The following is a 12558-nucleotide window of genomic DNA, read 5'->3' on the forward strand; positions in this document are numbered from 1 at the left end:
AAAATAAAAATATGTTGGTTGGATAGCGAAAGAGGGGGGAATATTTGAGAGACACGATAGAAGAGTATATTGAAAAACTTGAAAGTGTATCGAAGTTGAGTTATCAAAAACAAAAAAAAAAAGAAGAAGAAAACGAAAGAGAAGAAAAAAAAAATATATGATTGATAATTACGTTGTAGTTGAGTCAGGAGGATAATAAGGCATTAGATCCTATAATAAATGCAACCGAGCAAGTTTCACGATGGGTCGGAAGTAGTACGGCTGAATTAAGAGCAAAACTCGTCCCTCATTTGCTCCTTCCGAATAATCGAAAGAGTTATTACACCTACGAAGGATCATTGACTACTCCTAATTGTCAAGAAGCAGTAACGTGGTTCGTAATGACTGAAAATCTCACGATATCCGAAGCTCAGGTAAATGAATACGAATACGCGATTAAAGGAGAAAATATCGAATTATTCATAAATTTGTTTAAGTTGAAGTGAAATTTCTTTTTTTTTTTATTCTTTTCATTTTTTATTATTATTTTTTATTTTTTATTTTATCTATTTTTCATCGCAGTTGCGAGTCTTCCAAGGCGTCGAGTCAGCCAATGGAACGTTGAAATTTAATTATCGACCGAGCCAAAACGAAGGCGATCGAGAGATTTATCATCATCTTTCAGGATATTCCAATGCTAGAAAAATGTTTTCCGTTCATATATATCTTATCATTTTCTGCCTTTCCATTATGAAACTAACATAACTGCCAAATTCAGTGATTTTTTGAACGGTAATGATCTTACCAAAGATTAGTTAAGTATGTGAGAGATATATATATATATATACACATATAGATTTCTTATTTTTTTCTTCGATAAAATGCAAAACGCGTTATTTTGTACGTAAAGTTTCCTTAATTATTGTTATTATTATTATTATTATTATTATTATTCTTTTTTTTATGCATAACTGTTGATAATATTTAATTTAGCGGATTATCATTCGCAATTTTGCATTTTTTTCGAAATTTAGGATAAGGAAGTTTCTTTTTTTTTTCTTTTTTCTTTTTTTTTTTTTTTACATAATTAAAGTTATTATTATTTTACCAAAGAAATCTTGTGCCATTAGAAGGTGCCAAATAATGGAAACGTATTTTGTAATAAAAAAAAAAGGATAGTCGAAATGTATATTGGTTAACATTTGAAAACACACTCGACAAAAAATATATTACTTACTAAAGGTGAAGTGTTACCTTTTCAAATATACATACATACATACATATATATATATATATATATATATATATATATATATATATAAAAGATAATAGTATATATCATATAAAAAAATATTCACGATCTATGCTCATAATTATTATCTAATAGAAGACATTTGCTTTTCTTTTTTTCATTTCACGATTGAAACGAATCTATAATAACTGTACGATGAATGTTTCTTTTTTTATATAATCTCTTATATCAATCACATATCTGGTAATATATTGTACTATAGAATTAAGTGCCATAACAAACAACGACGTAACTATAAAAGGATTATTTAAAAAAAAAGAAAGAGAAGAAATAAAGTTAATCGATACAATACGATATACCTAATGCGTTAATAAGATTAAAACTGATGAAGAATTTGCATAAGAAAAAATTTCGAGATGAAAATTCACACGTAAACGAATTGATGCATTTAAGTACAAACCACCATAGAATTAGGGTAGTTTTTGTTGACTCGTCGAAATATATATATATATATATACATACATACATACATACATACATACATACATACATATATATATATATATAAATATAAATATAACATTGTATAATAAAACGAATTAATTTCTAATGAAAAATATCGAATCAATTTGTGAATTAATTTCAATGTCAATCTGTATCCTCGGAATATTTTTTACTCTTGGAAGATTTCTTTTTACATTGTGCAGCCTTGTTACTCGAATACTTCCATCTTTTTTCGTCGCGATCCTGTTGGCATCCCGTAGCGAAGAACTCTATGCTCGTACCGTGTTCGTCCCTTTTATCATTGCTATATAAATTTCTCACGTTGACGCTGTACGTGCAATCTTGTTTAAGATTACGTAGATCGTAATGGGGCGTCTGCGAAATAAAAATATTTTCTTTTCTTTTTCTTTTTTTTTTTTTTTTTTTTTCTTAACAATCTCGAGAGATCGTATATTAGATATGGAAAGATACCGATCGAACTATCGTCGAACGAGATCTATAGGAACGTCTGTAATCTAAGTAGTTAGAGCAAATATATGGCCGGACGATATCTCACAAACTATTCATTCAATTTCTATTTACTTAATAGGATAAATATTTTCATCGTTATCACGAGCAATCGATTAACGGTAAACAAGATAAGAGGAGGAAAACCTGAAGATTACCTGAATCGTTTTCCACGATGGTCTCTTTTTCGTATTCACATTGTCCTCGTAGATCGACGTAGTACATGATTCTTCCTTCCAACTGATATTATACATTTTTGCATCTTGATTAATCGGCCATACCAATCGTACCTTAACGTCACCACAATGACATATCATTCTTCTTACGTGAAGACCTTCCTGATATCTTTCGCACCTGCGAGAACGTCTTCCGACGTCGGCTTCAATTCAAAGTGCACTTTTTCGATGACTTATTCGACATTCGTTCTTATTCGTCGTCGAGTAAAGAAAGATAGAGACAAAAAAAGGAAGAAGAAGACGAGGAAGAAAAAATAGAAGAAGGTAACAAAAAATAGGAGAAAGAGGAAAAGTAGTAGAGAGAATCCTGTCGAGTATTTAAAAAAAAAAAAAAAAAAAAAAAAAAAAAAGAGAGAGAAAAAAAAAGAAATCGAGTTCTTACCAAAGGCCATATAATCCGTTGCGTTGAAAACTTTTGACGCCTTTCGAGAGGCCAGACGTCTTCCACCGTACAACGCAACCGCTTGGACTTGAAGAAAGTATTGACACTTTGGTTCTAAGTTCTTCAACTCGTAACAAGTTTTATCCTGGGACAAAAAGTTTGAAAATTCGTCGATACGAATGTCATTGGAAAGTAGAACATCTAACGTTTCTTCTCTTCCACATTTTAATTGCATTCTCAACGAAATTGCAAGAAATTTGTTCTCGTAAGATTTGGGATAGACAACAAACGAGACAAGAAAGTAAGAATAAGAAAAATATTTCTACGAATTTGTCGAAGGGTAAAAGTGATGTTGATGTTAATAACGTGTAGAAAAATTATACGATATGTCCGGTTTTAATTGTATCTTACGCGATCCGATTTATTTTTATATATATATAAATCTTTAATTTATTCGTAATTATAATATATATATATATATATATAAATATCTATCTATATATATATTTATTTCAATTATTATTTATTATTTATTCATATAATTATATTATTGTAACTGATATGGAATTGTTTGAAAAATATTATCTACTGAACGCCTTCGTTCAGTAATTAATTACTTTAGCAACCATTTAAATAATTATACATTAAAAACCGGACACAGGTAACTACTTACTTAACACGTATACGATCGAATTAGAAATTTTTTGTCAAGATATTAGATGATTGCGAATTTTACCTTTAGAACGGTCCTGTGATATACGAGTACAGAGTCGTTCGTTGGACTGTGAATGCGTCTGCTCCAGAAAACTTTGTAAAAGGTTATCGGAACGTCCGATGCGGGTTTAACCCATCGGAGATTGATTCTCAACTTTCCACCGACCAAACGTGCCCCTGAAAGGGTCAGGTTCTGTGGTTCTTTAGGATTTCGTGGCTCTGAAAGTAAAAAAAAGAAAAAAAAGGTGACAGGTTTAGCGATACGTTCTTCCACCGACTATCGATTTCTGCATAATAATCTCAAAGGGAAATTGCACCTTTCAACTTTCATTAATATATTATACGATGATTATAGTCGGACAAAGTTAAGCCGATTAAAAAGGACGAGCAACCTTTCTTTTTCTTCTTCTTCTTTTTTTTTTCTAGATGTCAGAAATTATCACTTATCTTTTTTTGCGTTTCGAACAAAAGGAGATATTTTCGATCGATTAATAATTAGACGTTTGACGAGAAACACGAGGGTAATTGTTAATAATTGGAAACATATGCATGTTTCAATAGCGAGACAAAGTATGTATGTGTGTGTGTGTGTGTGTGTGTGTGTGTGTGTGTAAATAATAAATTAGAAAGAATATTGGGGTTGTATTTGAAGGGAAAGACAGTTGCTATAGAACCTCTACGAAGTGCGGATCGGTCTACGTAAATAATTCTATAAATTTCAATCGTTCTTATCGATGTCTATCAATTTTCAAAATACCAATCGGTTGAACGCCTTAGTCAATTTGCTTTCGGGCAATGTTTTACCCGTAACTTCAGATGGATCTGAATTATCCTTGCTATCCAAGTTATACGCCATTTCGACTTGGATAATAATATTAATATATACAAGTGGTTGTGTCATTGCAATATTTCGTGTGTCCAAGGAATATGCCTTGAGAGAGTGTACAGTGAATTTAATAATCGTCGTTGAGGTTTTTTTCAATATCTTTCATATGTACCACCAAAGGGATCTTTTGAAACGATTGATCGACAATTACAATCTTCTATTTTCTATGGGTAACGATTTATTAAAAACCACAGTTGTAACTTATATTGGACCCGTAGAAAAAATGTTGAAATTTTATGCGATCACTGAAGTCTGTACGGTTGTATTTTGGGTCTCAGCGTCACTGGTGACGGTCTTTCAAAAAGAAGAATTCGTACACGAGGATTACGCTTTGCCGATTAGTTTCTCCGAGGAACCAATCTCTCGTAACGTTTATATCGTAAATGTCGTCGTTGAGATATTCGGATCTGGTTATTTGATTTTCAAAAAGGTCAGTGCTGATATATATACTTTGCATTTGATACTATCGTTAACGTCGCAATACAAGTATATGAAAATGAAATTCGGGATGATATTTCGAAGAAAAGATAATTCCTCAAAATCGAGATATCAAAGTGATCGTGTCATCGAGAAAGAACTCGATTCTTTATTTCGTCATCATTCCGTCGTTGTTCGGTAAGTCGGTCATTTATTTCGTTAAAAATGATCTCTTTTTTTTTTTTTTTTTTTTTTAATCACAGATATAGAAATCATAAGGATGTGGTAAATTTTTTTTTTTCTTTATTTTTCTTTTTCAGGAGCACGATCATGCTGAAGGAAATACTTTCGTTCAACGTCTGTGTCGTTCATTTGGATAGCGTCTTTCGATTTTGCTTTTTAAGCTTCATGCTTGCCATGGTATCGTTTGTGGTATGTTCTTAACGTAACATCAACGTCGTTTAATTCGATTTTATTCTTTTAGAACATGACAGTGAACATCAAAGGATGTATAATAATATCGTATACCGTTGCCGCTATTTTACAATTGTATATGATTTGTTTCTACGTACAAGAACTTCTCGAAATGGTGAGTCTCCATAATAACAAAGAGATCATCGATTAATTCAATCGTAAATCTCTTGTAATTAAAGGGTTCGATATTGGCGGACGATGCTTTTCACGAGGAATGGTATTCCTGCGAATTATTGGTGAGAAAAAATTTCAGAATAATGATACATGCGAATAAGTTGAAGTGTCAGCTAGCTCCATGTCAAAGCGTCGACTTGTCCTTACCATCCTTTATGCAGGTAAAAGAAAATCCAAAGATAATGAAACTTTCATCGCTCGTTTCTAATTAGAATTTTTTTTTCAGATTATCAATCAAGCCTACTCCGCGTGTCTGCTCTTTTTGAAGATGAAATAAAACCGGTTTGAAGGTGGAAGGAAGGTGGGTCCCACCCCCACCCCCCCACCCCGCGCAAAAAATATCTCTCTCTTTACGAGAATTTCATTTTGATGAGGTGCACGCGTTACTTCACCGAAACCGATTGTAAAAGGGATCAATAAGAACTTGATTGTATCGACGATTCTATCTTTTCCCTCATAGTAGTTACGAATTAGTTTAAATCTTACGAATCGATTTCTGTAAAAATAAGTTACGAATGTTTGATAATCACCTTTCGTCTTGAAAGGTCTCGATGGTTGAGAGTAACCCTTCGAGCCGTTCCCATTGATGGCTGCAACACGAAATTGATACCAATGGCCTGTCTTCAATCGACCACGAAGAGTCGCGTGAGGTTTCGTAGAAACGTGTCGAACGGTCCATGAACTTAATCTGGATTCTAAATAACGTGGACCGATAAGATGACGTTCCTCCACTAAATATCTGACATCCCCATTACCGGATACATTTGAATAAACATGCCCAATGTTTCGCCAATTCAAATGGATTAGATTACTTTTTTGTTGTCTTATTTGTAGATTTTGCGGGATCGGTGGTAAATCTGGAATTTTAGAAAAGTTTTGTTAGATAATTCAAACGCTTCAGTGTTGAAATTCATTATGAAAAATATATTGATATCGTTGGTTTACCAGTTCTGTTGTCTAAACCGATAGGATGCATACACGTGACTCCGCAATCGTGCGAACAACATTTTGCCAAGTCTGGACAACGTGAATCGCTATCGCAAGCGATCAAACAAACGGCTTCGAAGGGTGACATGAAAGCAGTGTCAGGACAATAACCAGGTTTCGAGTAATTCGATGCTAGACAATTTTCTATACACTGAAACAATGTAGAAATATTTCTCTTCTCTTCTAACTATTGAGGATTTTTTTTCTTTTTTCTTCTTCTTTTTCTTTCATACACTTTTATGTTATTACTTCAAGATATACCGCTTGAAAGTTAAACGATGTTTTCTCAGTTAAAAAAAGAAGAAAAAGAAAAAATCGCAGTTAACGTATCATGGTAGATCGCTCGTACGTTTTCGTTGTCCCCGTGTGAAATTGTCCCCGATTTCGAAGCACCAAACGAGAACTCTCCGATCATCGTAACGTATATAATTATCTTAGGTATAAATTATTTTTGTAAAGCGATCCGATTGAAAAGGATTTCTTCGTTATCTTACCACAAAATTACTTTTCGAATGAAGGAAAGAGGGAGAGAAAGAGAGAGAGAGAGAGAGAGAAGAGAGAGCTAAAGATTCGACTTATTCGCTCGATCCGATCATCATCTTCCATTTCTTCAGTTTCGAATTGGATATAATCAACGAAACGTTAATTACCATTAATATCATTTTCATAAAGTAGACTTCAAAAAAAAACTTCGTTTTGAAAACATTCGTTTTATCTCTTGGCACGACTTTATTAAACGTTCCCATCGATATATTCGCAACTTGATAATTATTAAATCCGATACACGTGCGTTAAAACATATTAAGAAACTCGAAACTTCGATCTCCGAATTTACCAAAGTAATTTTCCCCGATAGATCTTGCTCTTAGCGTATCAATAACGGATGCAAGCACAAGGTTGAATGTCGGGAAAACTAGCTTTTTCCTTTACGATCAATGACTCGGAATGCTTCGATGTGGTCGCTGAGAAAAGATTTATGTTAGAGATATGTAAGTCTTCTTAGGAGGAAGAAATCAGAGGAAGGAAGGAAGAAAGGAAGAAAGCAAGCAATAGAAGAGGAAAAGAGATATATCGCTTTTCGATTCCCTTTATCCATTTCTCTCTCTCTTTCTCTTTCTCTCTCTCTCTCTCTCTTTCTCTCTTTCTCTCTCTCTCTCTTTCTCTTTCCCTTTCTCTAGATCAGATCCTCGAAGGAAATTCAGAAACGTTTTCAGCGTTAGTAGTTCCGAACACCGAGGGTATTCGCTCGGACTGTCCTGGCTGTCGCAGAAGAGGCATATATCATTCGAACGGTCGAAGAAACTGGTTCGCTTACTTATTGGCCTACTTTTTACGAGCAATGTAGAGAGGCGAACGTGTGCTTGCCTCGGCATCGGTGATCGCCCTACGGGGGCCGTTGACCAGCTAATGAGAGAACTTCGCTACGAAGATATCGCAAGATACCGAATGATCAACATTGTTGTTATCGTAAAACTTCATTTTACTCAACCTTAACCTACTCCGATTTTATTCTCGTTTTTTTTCTCTTTCTCTCTTTTCATTCAGTCATTGATTTCTTTCCTTTCTAGATCGTCTTTTAGAATTTCTTTTAAATCCTCGAGCAGACTCGCGAAATCCTGTCTCGATTTTCGATCGTTTTGGATCCTTCAGAAAACAAAGGACAATGGATCGATATATATATATATATAGAATTTTAGACGTTCTCGATTCTTAATGAAAAAAAAATCATTTATTTTCTTCTTAAGAGAGCTATTAGATGCGACTATTTGACTATGTCGAGTTTAGTCGAGTCGAATAGCGTCGCGTCGCTTCGTGACTTTGTAAGAGATAACTGTGCAAGTTCCGCAAAGCGCGCAAGTTTCTTTTATCAATGACTCCGATGGGAATATCACATTATCGTATCATTGGTATAACCTTCTTTACTTAAATAATCTTTACATTTCGAAACTGTCGTCCTCGGTTGGCGAACGGCGTACGTAATAAACGACATAATCCAAAAGACAAGTTCGCCGTGAAGACTCGGACTTGACAGAGAAAGAGAGAAAGAGAGAAAAAGAGAGAAAGAGAGAGAGAGAGAGAAAGAATTCAACCATCAACGAGGCCTCGCATTATGCTCGAAAAGACGGCACACGATGGTTCACGACCTTCGATTTCTCGAGAGGAGAGAAGTGTAAAAGAAGAGAAAGAAGAAACGGGAAAGAAGAAGGAGAAGGTGGTAGCGGTGTTGGTGCTGTTGATGCTGGTGATGGGATTGGGTAGGCAACGTAGAAGAGAAGAAGATGATGAAGAAGAAGAAAACTACAAGGAAGAAAAAGAGAAGAAAGCGCGAAAGTTAACGAAGTCGACCGCAAAGGAACGCCGACGAAACGCAACGATATTGTAAACTGAAATTGTAATCCTCCCGCGATTCGTACTTGAATTAAGTCCAAGAAGGTCCTATCACGACTCGGCTCTTCCAACTTCGTTCGAAGACCGGACTTGTTCCTTTCTTTCTCTCTCTCTCTCTCTCTCTCTCTTTCTCTCTGACTTTCTTTTCCTCTCAACCCCGTTCTTTCTTCATCATCTTCTGCATCAATTCAGAATCACGATCGCGTTGAGAAGAAAAGAAGGAAGCTTTTATCACCGTTCCCATTCGTGTTTCGATGACGACCGATCGTGGCGCCATTAACGAGGTGGATCGGCAGAAATCTCAATCTCTGCTCCTCTCTCTCTCTCTCTCTCTCTCTCTCTTTCTCTCTCTTTTTCTCTCTCCTTATAAAAGGATTCGTCGCGCGAAGATAGCCTGTAATTTCCAAGAGGGTAAATTAATGAAGTTTGTGTCCGAGAAACTTCTGGACCGCCCTCGTTGGCCCGAAGCAACATTGTTAACGAAATTGTATGGTGATTCATGCCGGGTCAATTTTTTACCTGTCGCGGAAATGAATAACTTTCAAGCGGAGAAGTAACCGTCCTCTTTCTTTTTCTTTCTCTCTACCTCTCTCCCTTTTCTTCCTCTCTACCTTTTCTCAGGTCAACATGAACTCTCCGATGCAATCAAAGGAAAGAAGATATTAAAGGTAGCCTTATGGTAACCATAAAGTTGCACAGCAACTTTTGATTGAGAGATGAGCAATCTTCGATCATCGGTTATCTCTTCTCCTTCGTCTTCGTCTTCGTCTTCGTCTTCGTCTTCTTCTTCTTCTTCTTCTACTCCTCCTCCTCCTCCTCCTCCTCCTCCTCCTCCTCCTCCTTCTCCTTCTTCTTCTTCTTTTTGCAACCAAATCGTAAGCAACGATTCCGTTTAACGAACTCTTTGAATTAACTAGCAAGATACATCGAACAAATATCCATTAAAGGTTGTATGTAAATTGGAGATAAGATTCACCGACAACCTTACAACAAAAGAAAGAACGATAGTGAAGTATAGGGAGAAGAGAAAGAAAACATTTCATCTCTTAAAGATGACGAAGCAATCCGGCCAACAAGGAGAGGTTCAGCTTGCTACTTTGAAGTCTTAGCACCGAGAAGCAAACACGTTTTCCAATTCCGACAGCGGCCAATCATAAACTTTGCGAAGTTCATTCGTGACACATACGGATGTTCATAATTCAACGAGCCGAGAAATGAAGTCCGATTTTGACACATGCTCGTGATCGATCGAGGCGAGGTACCAGGTAGATTTAACTTTGCGATAACGGGTACATACGATGTTGCTTTGCAACATTCGAAGAGCTACCCTTCGAGATTCCATTGTGAAACAAAACAAACGAAGAAAAAAGAAATACGTAGTTAAATCGATGGATGGATGGATGGATGGATGGATGGATGGATGGATGGATGGATGGATGGATGGATGGATGGATGGATGGATGGATGGATGGATGGATGGATGGATGGATGGATGGATGGATGGATGGATGGATGGATGGATGGATGGATGGATGGATGGATGGATGGATGGATGGATGGATGGATGAATGTTCGGCTTTTTCGAGGAAATGAAACTTTACCACATGAAACATATTTCCATCCTACGACAAATTATATTTTATGGAATCACCGGTTAAACCACTTACCGATTCAGATCAACTCGTAAATGAAATTTTTATATCCGCGAATTATTTTAATCGATATAATCTTCTTTACGAGTTAACCGCTAATATACCGCAAAGGATTTGAGGATGTTTGGCCGGCGTTTCGCGAGTTTTCCAAAGAGCAAACGGTGTACGATCTAATGTCACCGTGAAGATTGATCGCCGGTGCAACAGGGATAAGAACCTGTTTTCGATAATGTCGGAAGATACGTTTCTAGTCCGCCTATAGAGAGACGGAGATAAAAAGAGAGAACGAGAGAGAGAGAGAGCAAGAAAGAGAAAAGAAAGAGAAAGAAGATAACAAAAAGAGATGAGTAGAGGGAGTCACAACATTGGAACTCGCGTTACGCGTTGCCGGTGTAAGCTTTTATAGGCTATTACTTCGGAGACTTTATTGCCACCCGCCAGTCAAAGCTTCAGGGCTATCTCCTCCACCTTTGTCATAGTCCTCTATACCGGTACAACCGATTGCCTGAATCATTGCGAACGTTATGTAGCCAAGAAAGAAACGAGAGAGAGAGAGAGAGAGAGAGGAGAGTATTAGCAATAAAGGAACTCATTGGAATCACCCAATCGTAAGTCATATGTGTGTAACTGAAAAGTCAAAAACTATAACACGATGCTGATTCTCTCACCGACGCTCAAAATAACATTTGCCCTTGGACAAAACGTTCGATTAGCGATTACTATTGGATAATCGATAATCAAAAATTGGACAATGATTTCAAAGTTTAGCGAAGATTTAACGTTAGATAATAGGGTGGAAAGAAAAATAAAAAATTATAAAAGTGTAGAGAGAGAGAGAGAGAGAGAGAGAGAGAGACAAGTGCGTGGACGTTAAATATTAATGAACAGTCACATCCATAATGAAACGTGGAACGATTTGTAAGTACGCAGGTTGGATTTATCGAGGAAATGACGAGATACGAGTGAGTTAATCGTGTGTCGAGGAAATAAGAAGAAAAATAAAGAAAGAACAAAAAAAGGACAAGGGGAAAAAAGAAACAAGAAGAAAAAAGAAAGGACAAAAAGCAGAAAAAAGTTTGAAGAAGAAAAGGAAAGAGAAGCAGAAGGACGAGGAAGAGGAGCAAGAGGAGGAGGAGGAGGAGGAGGAGGAGGAGGAGGTGGAGGATAAGAGGTAGAAACACGAGATGGAAGGACAAGGTCCAAGTTCCCAGGAAACCACGCTTACGTATAAACGGTTTGCTTGCATCGCGTTTATTTGCGAGGATCGAGGAATCTCTTTCTCCGGCACTTTCGCCCTCGAAATCGCGTGGATCCTTCGGCTCGATTAGCATTTTCGAAGTTCCACCTCTTGCCGCGAGCGAACCCCATAAATCGTCGAGCGTGACGATGATTCAAGTGGACGCGGATTCAGGGACATTCGCATAATTAATTAGATGCGGACGAAAGTGCACAAAGCCTCGAACGCCGAATGATTCATGCTTGCTTCTGCTTGAGTTTAAACAGCTACGATGTCCGTGGTCGCGCGCACGCATATATACACGCATGCGCGCGTTTAAGCGCGCATGCACACGTACATACGCGCACACGCATACGCATACATATTCACAAAGAGAGAGAGAGAGAGAGAGAGAGAGAGAGAGAGAGAGAGAGAGAGAGAGAGAGAGAGAGATACGCACATACGTGTAAGTACGCGCATGCGAAGAGAGAAAACCGACTGGTCCGGTGATTTTATCACGATATAAATTTTAAATCGTTCCGCGCTTCGAACAAAGTACTACACTCGCGTTATACTCTTCTTTGCGTTAGCCGCGCCTTTACTCAGCCTCAGGATTGGCCATTTTTGCACACTTGCTCGATCGTTTCGTTGAGGAAGAAATTGATCGACGAAGAAATCGATCGAAGCAAATTTAACGCTCTTCTTCCTCTTTCTTTCTTTCTCTCTACCTACCTACCTATCTATCTACTTATATATATATATATATATATATATATATATATATATATAT

The 12558-nt window shown here is 36.7% G+C and overlaps 3 protein-coding genes across 4 annotated transcripts in view; 2 read left to right on the plus strand and 1 right to left on the minus strand.

Moving 5' to 3' along the window:
* Positions 1-1539, plus strand: part of LOC122631115 (putative carbonic anhydrase 3) — a 4759-nt gene extending 3220 nt beyond the window's left edge. The window contains exons 5-6 of the mRNA XM_043816399.1: positions 180-413; positions 562-1539. Coding sequence (XP_043672334.1) covers positions 180-413; positions 562-744 — 417 coding nt within the window. The 3' untranslated portion in view covers positions 745-1539. The remainder of the gene's footprint in view (positions 1-179; positions 414-561) is intronic.
* A 256-nt stretch (positions 1540-1795) lies between these two features.
* The window catches only part of LOC122631108 (anosmin-1), a 15069-nt gene continuing 4306 nt past the window's right edge, over positions 1796-12558 (minus strand). Inside the window, exons 3-8 of the mRNA XM_043816389.1 lie at positions 6471-6663; positions 6056-6382; positions 3597-3793; positions 2861-3005; positions 2401-2621; positions 1796-2110 (exon numbers count right to left, since the gene is read on the minus strand). Of these exons, the coding sequence (XP_043672324.1) occupies positions 1880-2110; positions 2401-2621; positions 2861-3005; positions 3597-3793; positions 6056-6382; positions 6471-6663 (1314 nt within the window). The 3' untranslated portion in view covers positions 1796-1879. The remainder of the gene's footprint in view (positions 2111-2400; positions 2622-2860; positions 3006-3596; positions 3794-6055; positions 6383-6470; positions 6664-12558) is intronic.
* LOC122631110 (odorant receptor 67c-like) lies at positions 4185-7217 on the plus strand. 2 transcript variants are annotated; one of them, XM_043816391.1, is made up of 5 exons: positions 4185-5075; positions 5198-5309; positions 5362-5466; positions 5531-5686; positions 5752-7217. In XM_043816391.1, exons 1-5 carry the CDS (start codon positions 4309-4311, stop codon positions 5800-5802), a joined length of 1191 nt encoding a protein of 396 aa, XP_043672326.1. In that variant the 5' UTR covers positions 4185-4308; the 3' UTR covers positions 5803-7217. The 2 variants fall into 2 exon arrangements, with proteins under 2 accessions (XP_043672326.1, XP_043672327.1); XM_043816392.1 differs by having other exon boundaries at positions 4186-5075; positions 5198-5297.

Source organism: Vespula pensylvanica, chromosome 8 (genome assembly GCF_014466175.1).
Source record: "Vespula pensylvanica isolate Volc-1 chromosome 8, ASM1446617v1, whole genome shotgun sequence".
Lineage (NCBI taxonomy): Eukaryota > Metazoa > Arthropoda > Insecta > Hymenoptera > Vespidae > Vespula > Vespula pensylvanica.

Coding starts and splice junctions, on each gene's coding strand:
- LOC122631110 (XM_043816391.1), top strand. CDS start 4,309: ATGTCTATCAATTTTCAAAATACCAATCGGTTGAACGCCTTAGTCAAT. Junction 5,310..5,361: donor TTGCCATGGTATCGTTTGTG/GTATGTTCTTAA, acceptor TTATTCTTTTAG/AACATGACAGTGAACATCAA. Junction 5,687..5,751: donor CCTTACCATCCTTTATGCAG/GTAAAAGAAAAT, acceptor TTTTTTTTTCAG/ATTATCAATCAAGCCTACTC.